A 13,010-nucleotide genomic window follows, 5' to 3' on the forward strand; every position below is an offset into this window, starting at 1 on the left:
GTATACCTAGCTAATTAGAGAGAATCTTTTTTTAACATTTATCCTCTTCTATAAGGCACCTTTTGATATTTCTCATCCATTTTGCCCACTCCTCACCCCCTGCGTCTGGTAACCACAAATATGATGTCTCTCTTTTTTTTTTTTTTCCTATTTCTACTTAATGTGACTTTACTTGATATTTTGATCTTTTTCTATAATTTTTTTTTCGGTTTGTTCATTCGCTTGTTCTTTTTTAGATTCCACATATGAGATCATGAGCATTTGTCTTTCTCTATGTGACTTATCTCATTTATCATGATGTGCTCAAGGTCTGTCTACGTTGCCCCAAATGTCAGGATTTCCTTCTTTCTCCTGGCTGAATAATATTCCTGTGTGTGTGTATGTATGTGTGTGTATCACATCTTCTTTATCCATTCCTCCTATGCCTATACCTTATCTATCTATCTATCTATCTATCTATCTATCTATCTATCTATCTATCATCTACCTGTCTACCTATCTATCTATCTATTGACTTTTAAGACTTCAAGAGGACCTGAAGCCAAAGACGTATAACTAATCCAGTAGGCACATTTGTTTTGGCAGTTTAGTTCCATCCAAATATGAGTAGACCTAGAAGAGAGTGATAATGGCTGACCCCTTTATCTGTATTTATTTTTTTCTTTTGTATATTTGGTAAATTTTTAACTGGTATTTGCAAATGGCTAATTGATTTTTAAAAGTTCTTTAATACTGGTAAAGTATTTCCATTTTGAAACAGTTTGTTTTCATTTAAAAATAGAGTGTCAATTTCTCTTCCATCTTGCACTAATGTATTTTAAAGAGTTCATCACCAGTGACTTGAGTAGATTATTGCCTTTGCATCACCAGGTAAACGGGATCATGAATTAATGGTGGCACTGCTGCTTTTGCATTGTTGATTTAAGGATTACAAAGTTTTGTTCTTTCTTTGTTGGAATGCCTTTCCTTTAGCAGTGGAGATTTAGGCCTCGGTTTACCTGGGAAGCACTGGAGAAATCCAACCATGCCTCCACATTCTTACCTGAAAAGGAGACTAAACTACTGGATTTTACTTTCCACAAGGCTTTTCTTCCCTTTCCAGTGACTGGCTACACCACTGACAGCCCTTGGAGCAATAAGATAGCCTTTTACTTTTTCATTTTCATTCTTTGGTGGGGAGATGTTTTGGCATTTTTGTGACATTCTGGTTTCGTGTTTGCTTTCTTTAGTCTCCTTGGGAACTTATTTGAAGGGCAAGAGATTTATTGTCAAGCATGTTGGATTGTTTATTTTAAGATCATATTTCGTAACTGGAGAAATTGAGTGATCTGAAGAAGCACCAGACCTGGAATGGTCTAGACAGCCAGGAATGGTGAATGCTTTGCTGGTAGGACTTCTTGTCATCCTGGACAAGGACTGTCTTTTGACCTTGCAGTTGGAGCCTTGTTCTGGGCCTCCTGGTTTAGGGGCTCTGCTCTAGCTCTCCTTGGCCATCCATTCCCAAGGCCAGTGTGTGGCGGTCTTTCTCAGAGACCAAGGGAATGTGGCATTTGGAACCCTGGAGACTGCCACCTTTGCTCTCTCAGAATGAGGTGCCTGGGACCCAGGATTTTTCAATCCAAAAGTCCCCAACTCTCTTCCAGAGCCTGCTGTGTCTTGCCCCTGGCTTGTGGCAGTGTACATGGATTTAGGATGGGCTGGTGGTTAAGGAACACCTATTATGGGAGAAGCAGGGGAGGGGAGGGATTGGCAGAGCTTTGGAACCAAATGTGGATATGAGCCTGGGTATGAGAAGGAGTTTTCAGGTCCCTCCCAGCGTAGGATATAAATGAGGAGGAAGGGGCTTGTTGCTAGCCCTAGGCAGTTTGTTTTCATACCTAAGAGAAAAAAGTGTTCTCATCTTTTGCACAAATTTGAGTTAGGAAAGTGAATAATCAGTATCTGTTATTTGCAACTGTTGTGGGTTGAACTATGCCTCCCCCACCCCCCAAAAAAATAAATAAATAAAAGATATGTGAAGCCCTAATATCTTGTACTTGTCAATGTGACATTTGCAAATAGGATCTTTGAAGATGTAAATAAGTTAAGATGAGGTCATATTGGAGTAGGATGGGGTCTTAATTCAATGATCTAGTGCACTTGTAAGTAGAAAAACATGCAGACACACACAGAGGAAAAGGACTTGTGAAGAAAGAAACAGAGATTGGAGTTACTCTGTCACAAGCAAAGAGACACCAAAATTTTAGGAGAAGACCAGTATCTAGGACAGAGGCATGAAAGAGCTTTTTCCTAAGATCCTCCAGAAGGAACCAATCTGCTCATACCTTGGTCTGGGGATTCTAGGCTCCAGAACTATGAGAGAGTAAATTTCTGTTGTTTTCAACCATTCAGTTTGTGGTACTTTGTACGAAAGCCCCAGGAAGCTAATATACAATGGATACATTAGTGTTTTGAAAAATAGGATGTTTTTCAAAGCCAGGTTATTGACACTGTAGTGGAGATTACCTCACCATAATAATAGAGCAAACTAATTCCCCAAGGTCTGCCAAAGTGCTTACCAACTCTGGATAAAAAGTTAAAATAGTCTGAAGATAAGTTTCCTTCTAAAAAATTATATATTTATCTTCAAATAAGACTGTACATGCTATTACTTGATAATTTTTGATAGTAAAAAAAAGTCAATGCATTTTCTGAAATGGGAGAAAGTAAACCAAGGAGGCCTTTCCTGAGCATAAGGCTTAGAAACAATTTTAAAGGCCTGGTTCTACACTGGCTGTTGCCTTTGCCTATGATCAGATGATAAAGGCAAACACATTACCTGAACAGCATTGGTCTAAGGGTCGACCTAGGATGTTAATACAAGTTATGAGGAAGAGGGGTCCCTAGTGAAAAAAATAATAACTGTACATTCTGAGCCTAATAAAGTGGAATGGCTTTTTTAAAAAAAATTTTTATGACAGAGACTCTAAGGGGCTTCCGTGTGCTAATATATATCATGGCACACTGAAAGAAGAATATAGGTGGACACCTGCCTGTTTGTTTTACCATAAAACCTTTTATGGAAGGAGTTTCTGAAACTGGGTTTCCAGGGACTAACTGGGATATAAGCACCTTAGAATATTGCTTCTACTGATGTTTCATTGAGTTAGTTTGGGGTAGCTCTATCCCTATCATCTATGTATTTTCCTTACTTCCCCCTATTTAGAAAATCTCACTCTTTTAAAAATCTATAACCTTTCACCCACACACCCTTACCCATCTGTTATATATCCCTTAAGTTATAGTCTAAGATGCCTCATTCGATATAAAGCAAGCGTTGAGTATTTTGTTATTCCAGATTCAGAAAATTACTACTACCATATTCCTTTATCTTCTAAATCATTTCTATTATCTCTGCTGTTGACATGAAGCCTTGTCGTGGGGAAGAACCATAAGAAATAGCTGATATTCAACTTATAAACGTGGCAATTTTATGTGGTTCAATCTAATACACTAACATTATTAAAGGAGTCATTACAGTTACCAAGACACTTCATTTACCAAAGAGGCTTAGCCACTTCAAGAATTTGGCATTATCCTTTTATAAATAGACTGGATGGTTGGCAGGAGAGATTGCTTATGCTTGTAAGTGATACCAAGCTGGCCGAGATTAGCATTATCATGTAGGGCCAGACAGGAATGCAAAATGATACAATCAGTTTGACGGAGTAATGTGCACTGGATGAAGAGGATTGCAATTAGGGTGCATACAAGGTTTCGTTTGTGAAATAGAATAATTAATTTGAAAAATGCAATGGATAGAAACATTTACATGGACTGGGCCGACGCTGAGTAGTTTTAAAGTCATAGCCAATCAATCACAGATTCAGGCTCTGCTGAACATGCCTAAATGGGATGCCTCTGAGCCATTCATTCTGATCGACTATCTGGACCTCATCATGTGGATTTTGGCTGCCACGCTGAATGACTGTTGGCACCAGATCAATGATTCTATTTTATTTGGTCTATGAATTTCAGGCATTAAGACAAAGTATTATTATCTTGAGTAATATAAGAATACTCTTCATTCAAACTCCCCTTACCTTTCAAGGCCCAATTAAAAGTCAAAGAAGTCCAGAAAGTCTCTTCCTTCTTATTTCTGTAGGTCATCGACTATAGTAATACAAGGTCTAATCTTAATACAAGGTCTGACAAACAATCCTCTTTGTATATCAGCCTCAACTTTGCTGTTGTAAATTCTTCGAGGACAAAGACCAAGGATTGTACGTGTTTTACACTTTGGTCCGTCTAACATGTAGTCAATAAAACATTAGCAGTCTTCAGCAAGCAAGAGTTAATAAAGTTATGATCACAACAATAAAAACAGCAAAGTGTTGATTTGAAAACACGAAAGGCTGAGAAATTTCTGTGCAGGTGGATGAACGTGGACCTTATCCTTTTGATTCTTGAACCAAATGTCCTTATTGAGAAACAAGATATATACCTATTTTTCACATCTATCTTATCCAAGGTGGTATGTAATATATCTATACAATTTTATTACATGTTAAATTCAAATAAATATAAAGCCAAAATTTAGTTTAGTGGAGTTTCACATAGGTTTCTTACAGTTTTATGTGTTCTTGTAGTTCTTGTGTTCTTGTAGTTCTTGTAGTTTTATGTGTTACAAAATGTACTTAAATGGAAATAATTTTTACTAGGCTTTTGTCTCTGAAATGTGAAGATGCTAGCTAGATTTGTTTATTCTATGCTAAATTTTCTGATATGGTTTATTAGACTTCTGGTTTATCATCTGTCCTAATGTCTCTATAAATTAATTTACAGTTTTAGCATGATTTATCAAAGTTGATTATTAAAATAAAATCCACACACTCCATTATACTGTATATAATAGAGTTACCCCTCAGTATCTATATATGTTTTAATTTATTATAGCTGATCTTGAACTAACATTACCCTTAAAATTTTTAGGTACAATAATGATTTCCTTTGGAAAACAATTTTAGACTAACTGGATGTTGTTAAATCCTCAGGCCATGGTAAGTGTGACTGTGGAAAGTGCAAATGTGACAAAGGATGGTCTGGGGACGCTTGCCAGTATCCAACTAACTGTGACCTGACAAAGAAAAAAAGTAACCAAATGTGTAAGAATTCCCAAGATATCATCTGCTCTAATGCAGGTAAGAATTCTATCCTATAGAAATTCATAAGTGAAATAATCAAATTTTGTTTTTTAATGGAAGTGTGTAGGCACTGAGAAATATTAACCATCTGAATGAGACTGCATTTGAGTATATTTTTTAGAAATGAAATTCAGATAAATCAATAGAAAAAAATGTCATCTTGCTGAGACTGGCAAGTTTGATATTCTCCAGCTGTTTCAAATATCTCTTTCAAGTAGGATATTCATTGGAAACAACACTCTGATAACATTTTATGTAAATTGTGAGTCATGATTTTGAATACTGAATTAAATCTTTTAAAAATGGTTTATATGAAGTGACTTAATTATTTTCAAGATCAAGAGTGCTTTGAATTTATACCTTAGCATCAAATAGAACCAAACCTTTTTTAATTTGATAGATGTTTCAGATGCAATGGATGTGAAACTCATTGAAGAATATAGTGACAGCAAGATTCTTTGACCAAAATATTTTCATATCTCATAGAAATCATTGAACAATATTTCTTAAAAATTTACAAAGAAACTATTAAAATTCATTACCAAAACCATATTAAAAAACAAGCAAAAAACAAAAAAACAACTACAGTTTCAATTTCAATGGTTTTTAGCAAGTGTTACTATAATTACTTTTTTAAATTAAATTTATTGGGGTGACTGGTTAATAAAATTATATAGGTTTCAAGTGTACAATTCTATAATACATCATCTATATACTGCATTGTATGTTTACCACCCAAAGTCAAATCTCCTTCTGTCACCATGTATTTGATCCTCTTTACTCTTTTTAACCCCCATCCCTTACCCTCTGGTATCATTAAATTGTTGTCTGCATCTATGAGTTTTTGTTTGTTTTTCTTGTTTATTGCTTTTAGTTTTATATTCGACATTTGAGTGAAATCCTATGGTTCTTGACTTTTTCTGTCTGACTTATTTCACTTAGCATGATAATCTCAAGATCCATCCATGTTGTTGCAAACGGCAGTATTTCATCTTTTATAAGAAAATAAGGCTGAGTAGTATTCCATTGTATGTATGTACCACATCTTCTTTATCTAGTTATCTAAGGACACTGCAGTTGCTTCCATGTCTTGGCCACTATGAATAATGCAACACTGAACATAGGGGTACGTACATCTTTACAGATAAATGTTTTCAGATTTTTTGGGCAGATACCCAGAAGAGGGATTGATGGGTTTTATGTTAATTTTATTCTTAATATTTTGAGGAACCTCCATAGTGTTTTCCACAGGGGCTGTACCAATTTGCATTCCCACCAGCAGTGTACAAGTGTTCCTTTTTCTCCACAGCCTCTTCAACACTTATTATTACTTCTCTTGTTAATAATAGCCATTCTAACAGGTGTAAGGTATTGTCTAATTGTGGTGTTGATTCTCATAGCTAGTGAAATTGAGCATCTTTTCCTGTATCTCTTGGCTGTTTGTATGTCTTCTTGGGAGAAGTGTCAGTTTAGATTCTTTGCCTACTTTTGAATTGTATTTTTTTGTTGTTGTTGTTGAATTATATACTTTTTTTTTTAAATATACAGAGGATATCAAAAATGTATACAAATTTTAAGAAAGGCAAAAACTGTATTAAAATTGTAATACTCAATATGTACCATACTTGATCTTAGCCAAAAGGCCGAGAAGCGATCAACATATACCAATAACAAAAGATGAATACAAGTCATATTTGACTTCAGCAATTACAAGAGGTGCTCAAAGTGGTTACCATCAGTGTAATTTTAATACAGTTTTTTCCCTTTTTTAAAATGTGCATCTGTATTTTGGATATTAGCCTGTTATCAGAGGTGTTGTTGGCAAATATTTCTTCTATTCACTTGATTGCCTCTTTGTCTTGTTGATGGTTTCTTTGCTGGGCAGAAGCTTTTTAGTTTGATGTAATTCCATTCGTTTTTGCTTTTACTTCCCTCGTCTTTAAGGTCAAATTCATAAAATCTTCTCTAAATCCAAGATCCATAAGTTTAGTACCTATGTCTTTTTCTATGCAATTTATTGTTTCGGGTCTTATATCTAAGTCTTTAATCCATTTTGAGTTAATTTTGGTATATGATGACAGCAGTCTAGTTTCATTCTTTTGCACATGGATTTCCAATTTTCCCAGCACTATTTATTGAATAGGCTTTCTTTTCTCCATTGTATGTTTTTTGGCTTCTTTGTCAAAAATTTGCCCATATATATATGTGGCTTTATTTCTGGATTCTCAATTCTGTTCCATTGGTCTGTGTGTTTGTTTTTCTGCCAGTACCGTGGTGTTTTGATTATTGTTGCTTTGTAGTATAAATTGAAGTCAGGGAGTGTGATACCTCCAGCTTTGTTCTTTTTTCTCAGGATTGTTTTGGCTATTCAAGGTCTTTTGTAATTCCATACAAATCTGATGATTTTTTGTTCTATTTCTTGAAAAAATGCTATTGGGATTTTGATGGGGATTGCATTACACCTGTATATTGCTTTGGATAGTATGGCCATTTTAACTATTTTGATTCTTCCAATCAATGAACACGGAATAACTTTCCATGTCTTTGTGTCTTCTTCAGTTTCTTTTATTAATATCTTGTTTTCAGTGGATAGGTCCTTCACATCCTTTGTTCAGTTGATTCCTAGGTATTTTATTTATTTATTTATTTGTTGCAATTGCAAAAGGAAATTTTTTTTTTCATTTCTTTTTCTGAAATTTCATTGGTACTATATTGGAACACAAGGTTTTTTTGTACATTGATTTTGTGTATATTGTTTGTAATAGATTTTTTTTTGAGTCTTTAAGGTTTTCTATATAAAGCATCACGTCATCTGCAAAAAGTGACAATTTGACTTCGTCATTCTTAATTTGGATGCCCTTTATTTCTTTCTCTTGCCTGATGCTCTGGCGAAGACTTCCAATACTATGTTTAATAGTGGTGGTGAAAGAGGGCATCCTTGTCATATGTGGAGCCTCCAAATCCGCTTTTCTCAATCCTGGTTGAATTTATGAATACTCCTGTCCCAAACCAGAAGCTATGATGCAATTGTCTTGGAGTGTGATTTGGACTACAGTGAGTTATTAAAGGTTTCTGTGTAATTCATATGTAGATCTGAGATGGTGAGCCATTGCTCTTCCTGCTGAAAGCAAAGATTTGACTACATGAATAAATACCTTCCTTCCTGAAGCTCACTTTGTTGGTAGAGCCCTTTAATCCAAGCAGAGCTAAGACCTTTCAACAGTCTTTGTGATCAATTTCTCTGTGTAGATTAAGTGTGGTGAGGTTTTTTCCTGTGGTAACCGAGGCCATACCCAAAGGAAGGTGTGAGTGGACCACTGGGGGGCCCTGACAAATGGACTTAGCAGTCAGGCCACTTTCTAGGTTTGTTGATATTCTCTTCACTTCTCTCCAGAACTTGAGTCTGTTCTTTCCTTTCAGTAGGATTTCTCTACTTCAGTTTATAACACCCACCTCTCCAAACACACACACACACACACACACACACACACTCACACACAGCCTCTTTCATTTTGAAAACTTCATGCTTTACAAATTTCTTTCAATAATAAAACTTGAATTCTCTGTTGTTTCTTTGTTGTCTATTATTACATTTATTTATTTATTGGTTTCATTTTTAAATTATCATAAATCCAGGTTATTATTTTTTTCTTTTACATAATATTAGGTTGGTGCAAAAATAATTGTGGTTTTTGCAATTATTTTTAACCTTTTAAACTGCTATTACTTTTGCACCAACCTAATACATTATAACAAAGAGGAGTTAGCTTAGGTATCCAATGATGTTTCCACATTAAGAAATATAAATATATGACATACTACATTAACATATCTTAAAGAAGAAAATTTACAGAATTGTTTTAATAGATGAAAACATTTAAATACAGAACACATTTTTCAAATATGTGTACCTCTATCTTTTTTTTAACACTGATACAATACTTTTATGAAATCTACCATCTATATTCCAGTTTTATCAATTGACCTAACAATTTCCCTTATATCTTCACATCCTCTGTATAGGATCCAGTGCAGTGGCAATCTTATAATTAGTGTCATCTCTCTTTAGCCCCCTTTAACCTGGACCATTTCCACAGATGACGGCATTATAGACTTGGCAATTTTGAAGAAAATTGTCCCCAACTATTTTTCAAAATAAAATTTAACTCATTTTGGATGTCTGATATGCCTTCATGATTACATTCATGTCACACATCCTTTGCTAAAATACTTGATAGATAATTTTGTTTTCTCAGAATGTGTAATCTGGAAGTACTTGATATCCATCTGCTCTCACTTGTGAGGTTAATGTTGATCACCTGGTCAAGGTGTTGTCTGATTTCTCAGCTCTATAATTACTGATTTTATCATTGTAACAAATGAGCAAGTGTGTGGGGGAAATACTTCGAAATCATAAAATACTCCAATAATCATGAAAATTACCCCAGATTTACCATCATGGATAACTCTAACCTGATCCAGTGTTTACAGTGATGATTGAAAAATGATGATATCCAAATTCCAACATTCCCTCCATATTTACCACTTGGTGCTCAATATTCTACCACATATGAGTCTTCTCTCTTCTACCAATTATTTGATATTTAATTGGTTTAGTGATTTATTATCAGACTAGGATGACAATTCCTATTATTTCAATGGTTTATTATTCATTATTGTATTTAATTATTCTGGTGCTCAGATTATCCCAGATTAGACTATTGGAGCCCCTTCAAACTAGCTTCTCTGACCTACTGACATGCCCTCATTATTTGTTTTAACAGTTCTTTACTTTCTGGCATAACAAAATACTTCAGAGTCATATAGCTCCTGCCCTGCAACAGCTTTGGAATTAATCATTTCTCCAAAGAACCTGGTTCCATTTAGTGAAGAACAGTAGTAGAATAAAAATTGTGAGCATTAGGGATGCTTGCTTCTACTGGGTATATTTGTTTTATAGATCATTTTGCAAACAGGCTAGTAAACATATGCATACACACACACACACACACACACAGGCATATACATACATGTACAAATATATATATCTACATACACACACATAAGTGTATTTTAAAATCATGAAATCACACCAATACATTGAACTCCAATCCATCCCCACCAGGTTATTTTCTATTTTTCTCCTTCCACATTTGCATGTCTCATCTTCCACAGTCAGAACTCTACTCTCGCTCCCAACATCAATATATTTGCTCTATCCTATACTACATACAAAGTGTATTTTAGAATCACTTAGTACACACCACTATACAAAAAAAAAAAAAAAATCTCAGGATTTGCAATCCACCCCCTCTTTCAACTTTACCCCACCCCCAAAATGACCAAGACTGGGTCATATAGTCAAATGCTATATTCATAAGTTACTTGAATTTCTTTCTTTTTTCCCCTCTTTAGTATAGTTATAGTACTTGTTTGAAATATAATTGAGCTTATTTATTTCAGACTGCTTTTAGTTTTAGGTTTTCTTTTCCTTATCCTCATTGATTTCATTTTATTTTATAATATATAGAACATTAACATGCTTCCAAAGTCAAAACTTTACAAAAAAGCTTACTCAGTGAATCATTATTCTCTTCTTTAAACCTTCATTCTGCTTCCCCTCATAACCTTATAGATAACCAACTTTACTGCTTTCTGCTTTACCTGTGTATGTTTTTATATTTGGTAAAGATAAACAGATAGATAGATGTATGTTATTATTTTTCATTTTTTCATTTTTTTCCCCATGGTAAAAGGTAGCCTGCTATAAGTGCTGTTTTGCACTCTGCCTTTTCCACTCAACATTGTTTTCTGGAATTCACTCCCTATCAGTACAAAGAAACCTCATTCTTTTTATGAATGCATAGGGATCAGTTCTACACAGGTGACATAACTTATTCCATCACTCTCCTATGCTTGGGCATTTAGGCAGTTTCCAGTATTTTGAAATTACAAATATTAATAATGCATGAATGAACTGCATATGTATTTTCACATTTTTTGGAGGTATATCTTCAGGGTAAATTACTAGGAGTGAGATTGCTGGGCCAAAAGTTAAATTCATGCTCAGTAGCACATTTAATCTTTTCTTTATCTCTTACTCCTCTCAATATCTAAGCCTTTCTTTTTTATTATCATTATTATTTTTAACAAATAGTGCCATTTGCGACAACATGAATGGATCTTGAGATTACAGTGCTAAGCAAAATAAGTCAGACAGAAAAAGTCAAGGTCCATCTGATTTCACTGATATGTGGGATATAAAACTAAAAACAACAAATCTAAGCCTTTCAAGTGTACCTTGACAGGCTCATTCTCACTTGTCTTTCTTTTAATGTCTATTTCTACCAGCCTAGTTCAGGACCACTCCCACCAAATTGCATTAGTTTATGAGTTCTCTCTATTAATCTTTCCACTTCATATCACAGTGTGGTTTGTTGGAAGCAGCTTGGAGCAGAAGGAGAAGAGGCGGTAAATGGAGTGGGGCATAAGAAAAAGGGCAGCCTAAGATAGAGCCGAGGGACAAAGGGGTTCCTGAAGCTGACTCTCTGGGGGCCCAGAAAGGCAATGCAGTCTCCAGACTGAAGTGAGTCTTGACACTGTTGCACAAGGGGATAGGCTGATGTTCAAGACAGGGAAATAATCCTAGAAAGAGAAAGCTATATTAGTAAGATTGAAAAGTCAGAGCTAAAATAATCTAGCAGAAAGCGGAAGACCAATCCTAGAGACTGAGTTAACTGGCAATCAAGAAAGAGAAACAGTATGACATAGCATGAACACAGGAGTCTGGCACTTTTGCCTGGGCGTCCATATGCCATATCTTGGAGCCCTGGTTGTGAATTCTACTTGGAGGGTGAGACAGGAAGTCTCTGAGCTGTTGTAAACTTCCCACATCAGCCAGGAATGGTTCGAATGTGTGGATGGGAATGAGTCTGCCTGTGGGAGACGTCAGTGAGAAGTTGTAGAATTCAGAGACAAAGACTGTTTGTTCCTCCCCATCTTTCCTGAAAACGACTACTACATACACAGTCCTAACCATATTACATCTTGCTACCAAACCATGAAAGCTTCAGGTATTCCAACAGTTAAATTCTAAAATTCTTAACCAATAGTCTTGATCCTCTACTAGCTATCTTCAACCTACCCTTTTATCCAAATTCAAGCCAGATGCTTTACTATTCTTTAATTCTGCATCCTTATTCCTTAGCTCAGGCTCTTTCCTCAACATTACAAGTCTTTTTCCCATCTCTACTTGTTGAAATTCTATCCATGAGTCTAGTGCCAACTCCAGAACTTACTACTTTACTGTGCCTTTCCTCTTTTACAGAGCCAGACTAAGATTCACGTTTATACTTCCTATGAAGCATTTGTCACAAATCTATTGCAAATGCCTTTGCATCATCTGGATATATACATACATGAAAATTATCGATAATCTAACTCTTTCTTCCTGGTTTATGATTCACTTAGTTTTAATTTTATTCATCTTACTACCTTCTATAGCACTTACCACATTGCCAATTATATAACAGGCAACAAGAAAATTTAATGAATAGTTATGTTGATGGTTGAAAGACAGCATCAATGAATGCGAACGTGAAAATGAGGAGTGACAATTAGAGAAAAATGAGACGAAGCGATACCATGAATTATAGCATTAGATTTGAAATGAACTTTTAAAAATTAAAATTGTTTCTAGAAAATAAAAAAACAAGAAAATGAGGTTTAATAAAAGTAAACCTCATTTACTTCCTTGAGTATTCTCAAAGAAGAAAAATAAGCTCAAATTTTGCAAAATCACCATTTATATGTGAATGTGAGAGAAAA

The 13,010-nt window shown here is 35.0% G+C and overlaps 1 protein-coding gene across 1 annotated transcript in view; it reads left to right on the top strand.

The window, feature by feature from the left end:
* The window catches only part of ITGBL1 (integrin subunit beta like 1), a 193,671-nt gene that overhangs the window by 69,009 nt on the left and 111,652 nt on the right, over nucleotides 1–13,010 (top strand). Inside the window, exon 3 of the mRNA XM_033104269.1 lies at nucleotides 5,034–5,180. Within this exon, the coding sequence (XP_032960160.1) occupies nucleotides 5,034–5,180 (147 nt within the window). The remainder of the gene's footprint in view (nucleotides 1–5,033; nucleotides 5,181–13,010) is intronic.

The sequence above is a fragment of the Rhinolophus ferrumequinum genome, chromosome 4 (assembly GCF_004115265.2).
Source record: "Rhinolophus ferrumequinum isolate MPI-CBG mRhiFer1 chromosome 4, mRhiFer1_v1.p, whole genome shotgun sequence".
In the NCBI taxonomy this organism is placed as follows: domain Eukaryota; kingdom Metazoa; phylum Chordata; class Mammalia; order Chiroptera; family Rhinolophidae; genus Rhinolophus; species Rhinolophus ferrumequinum.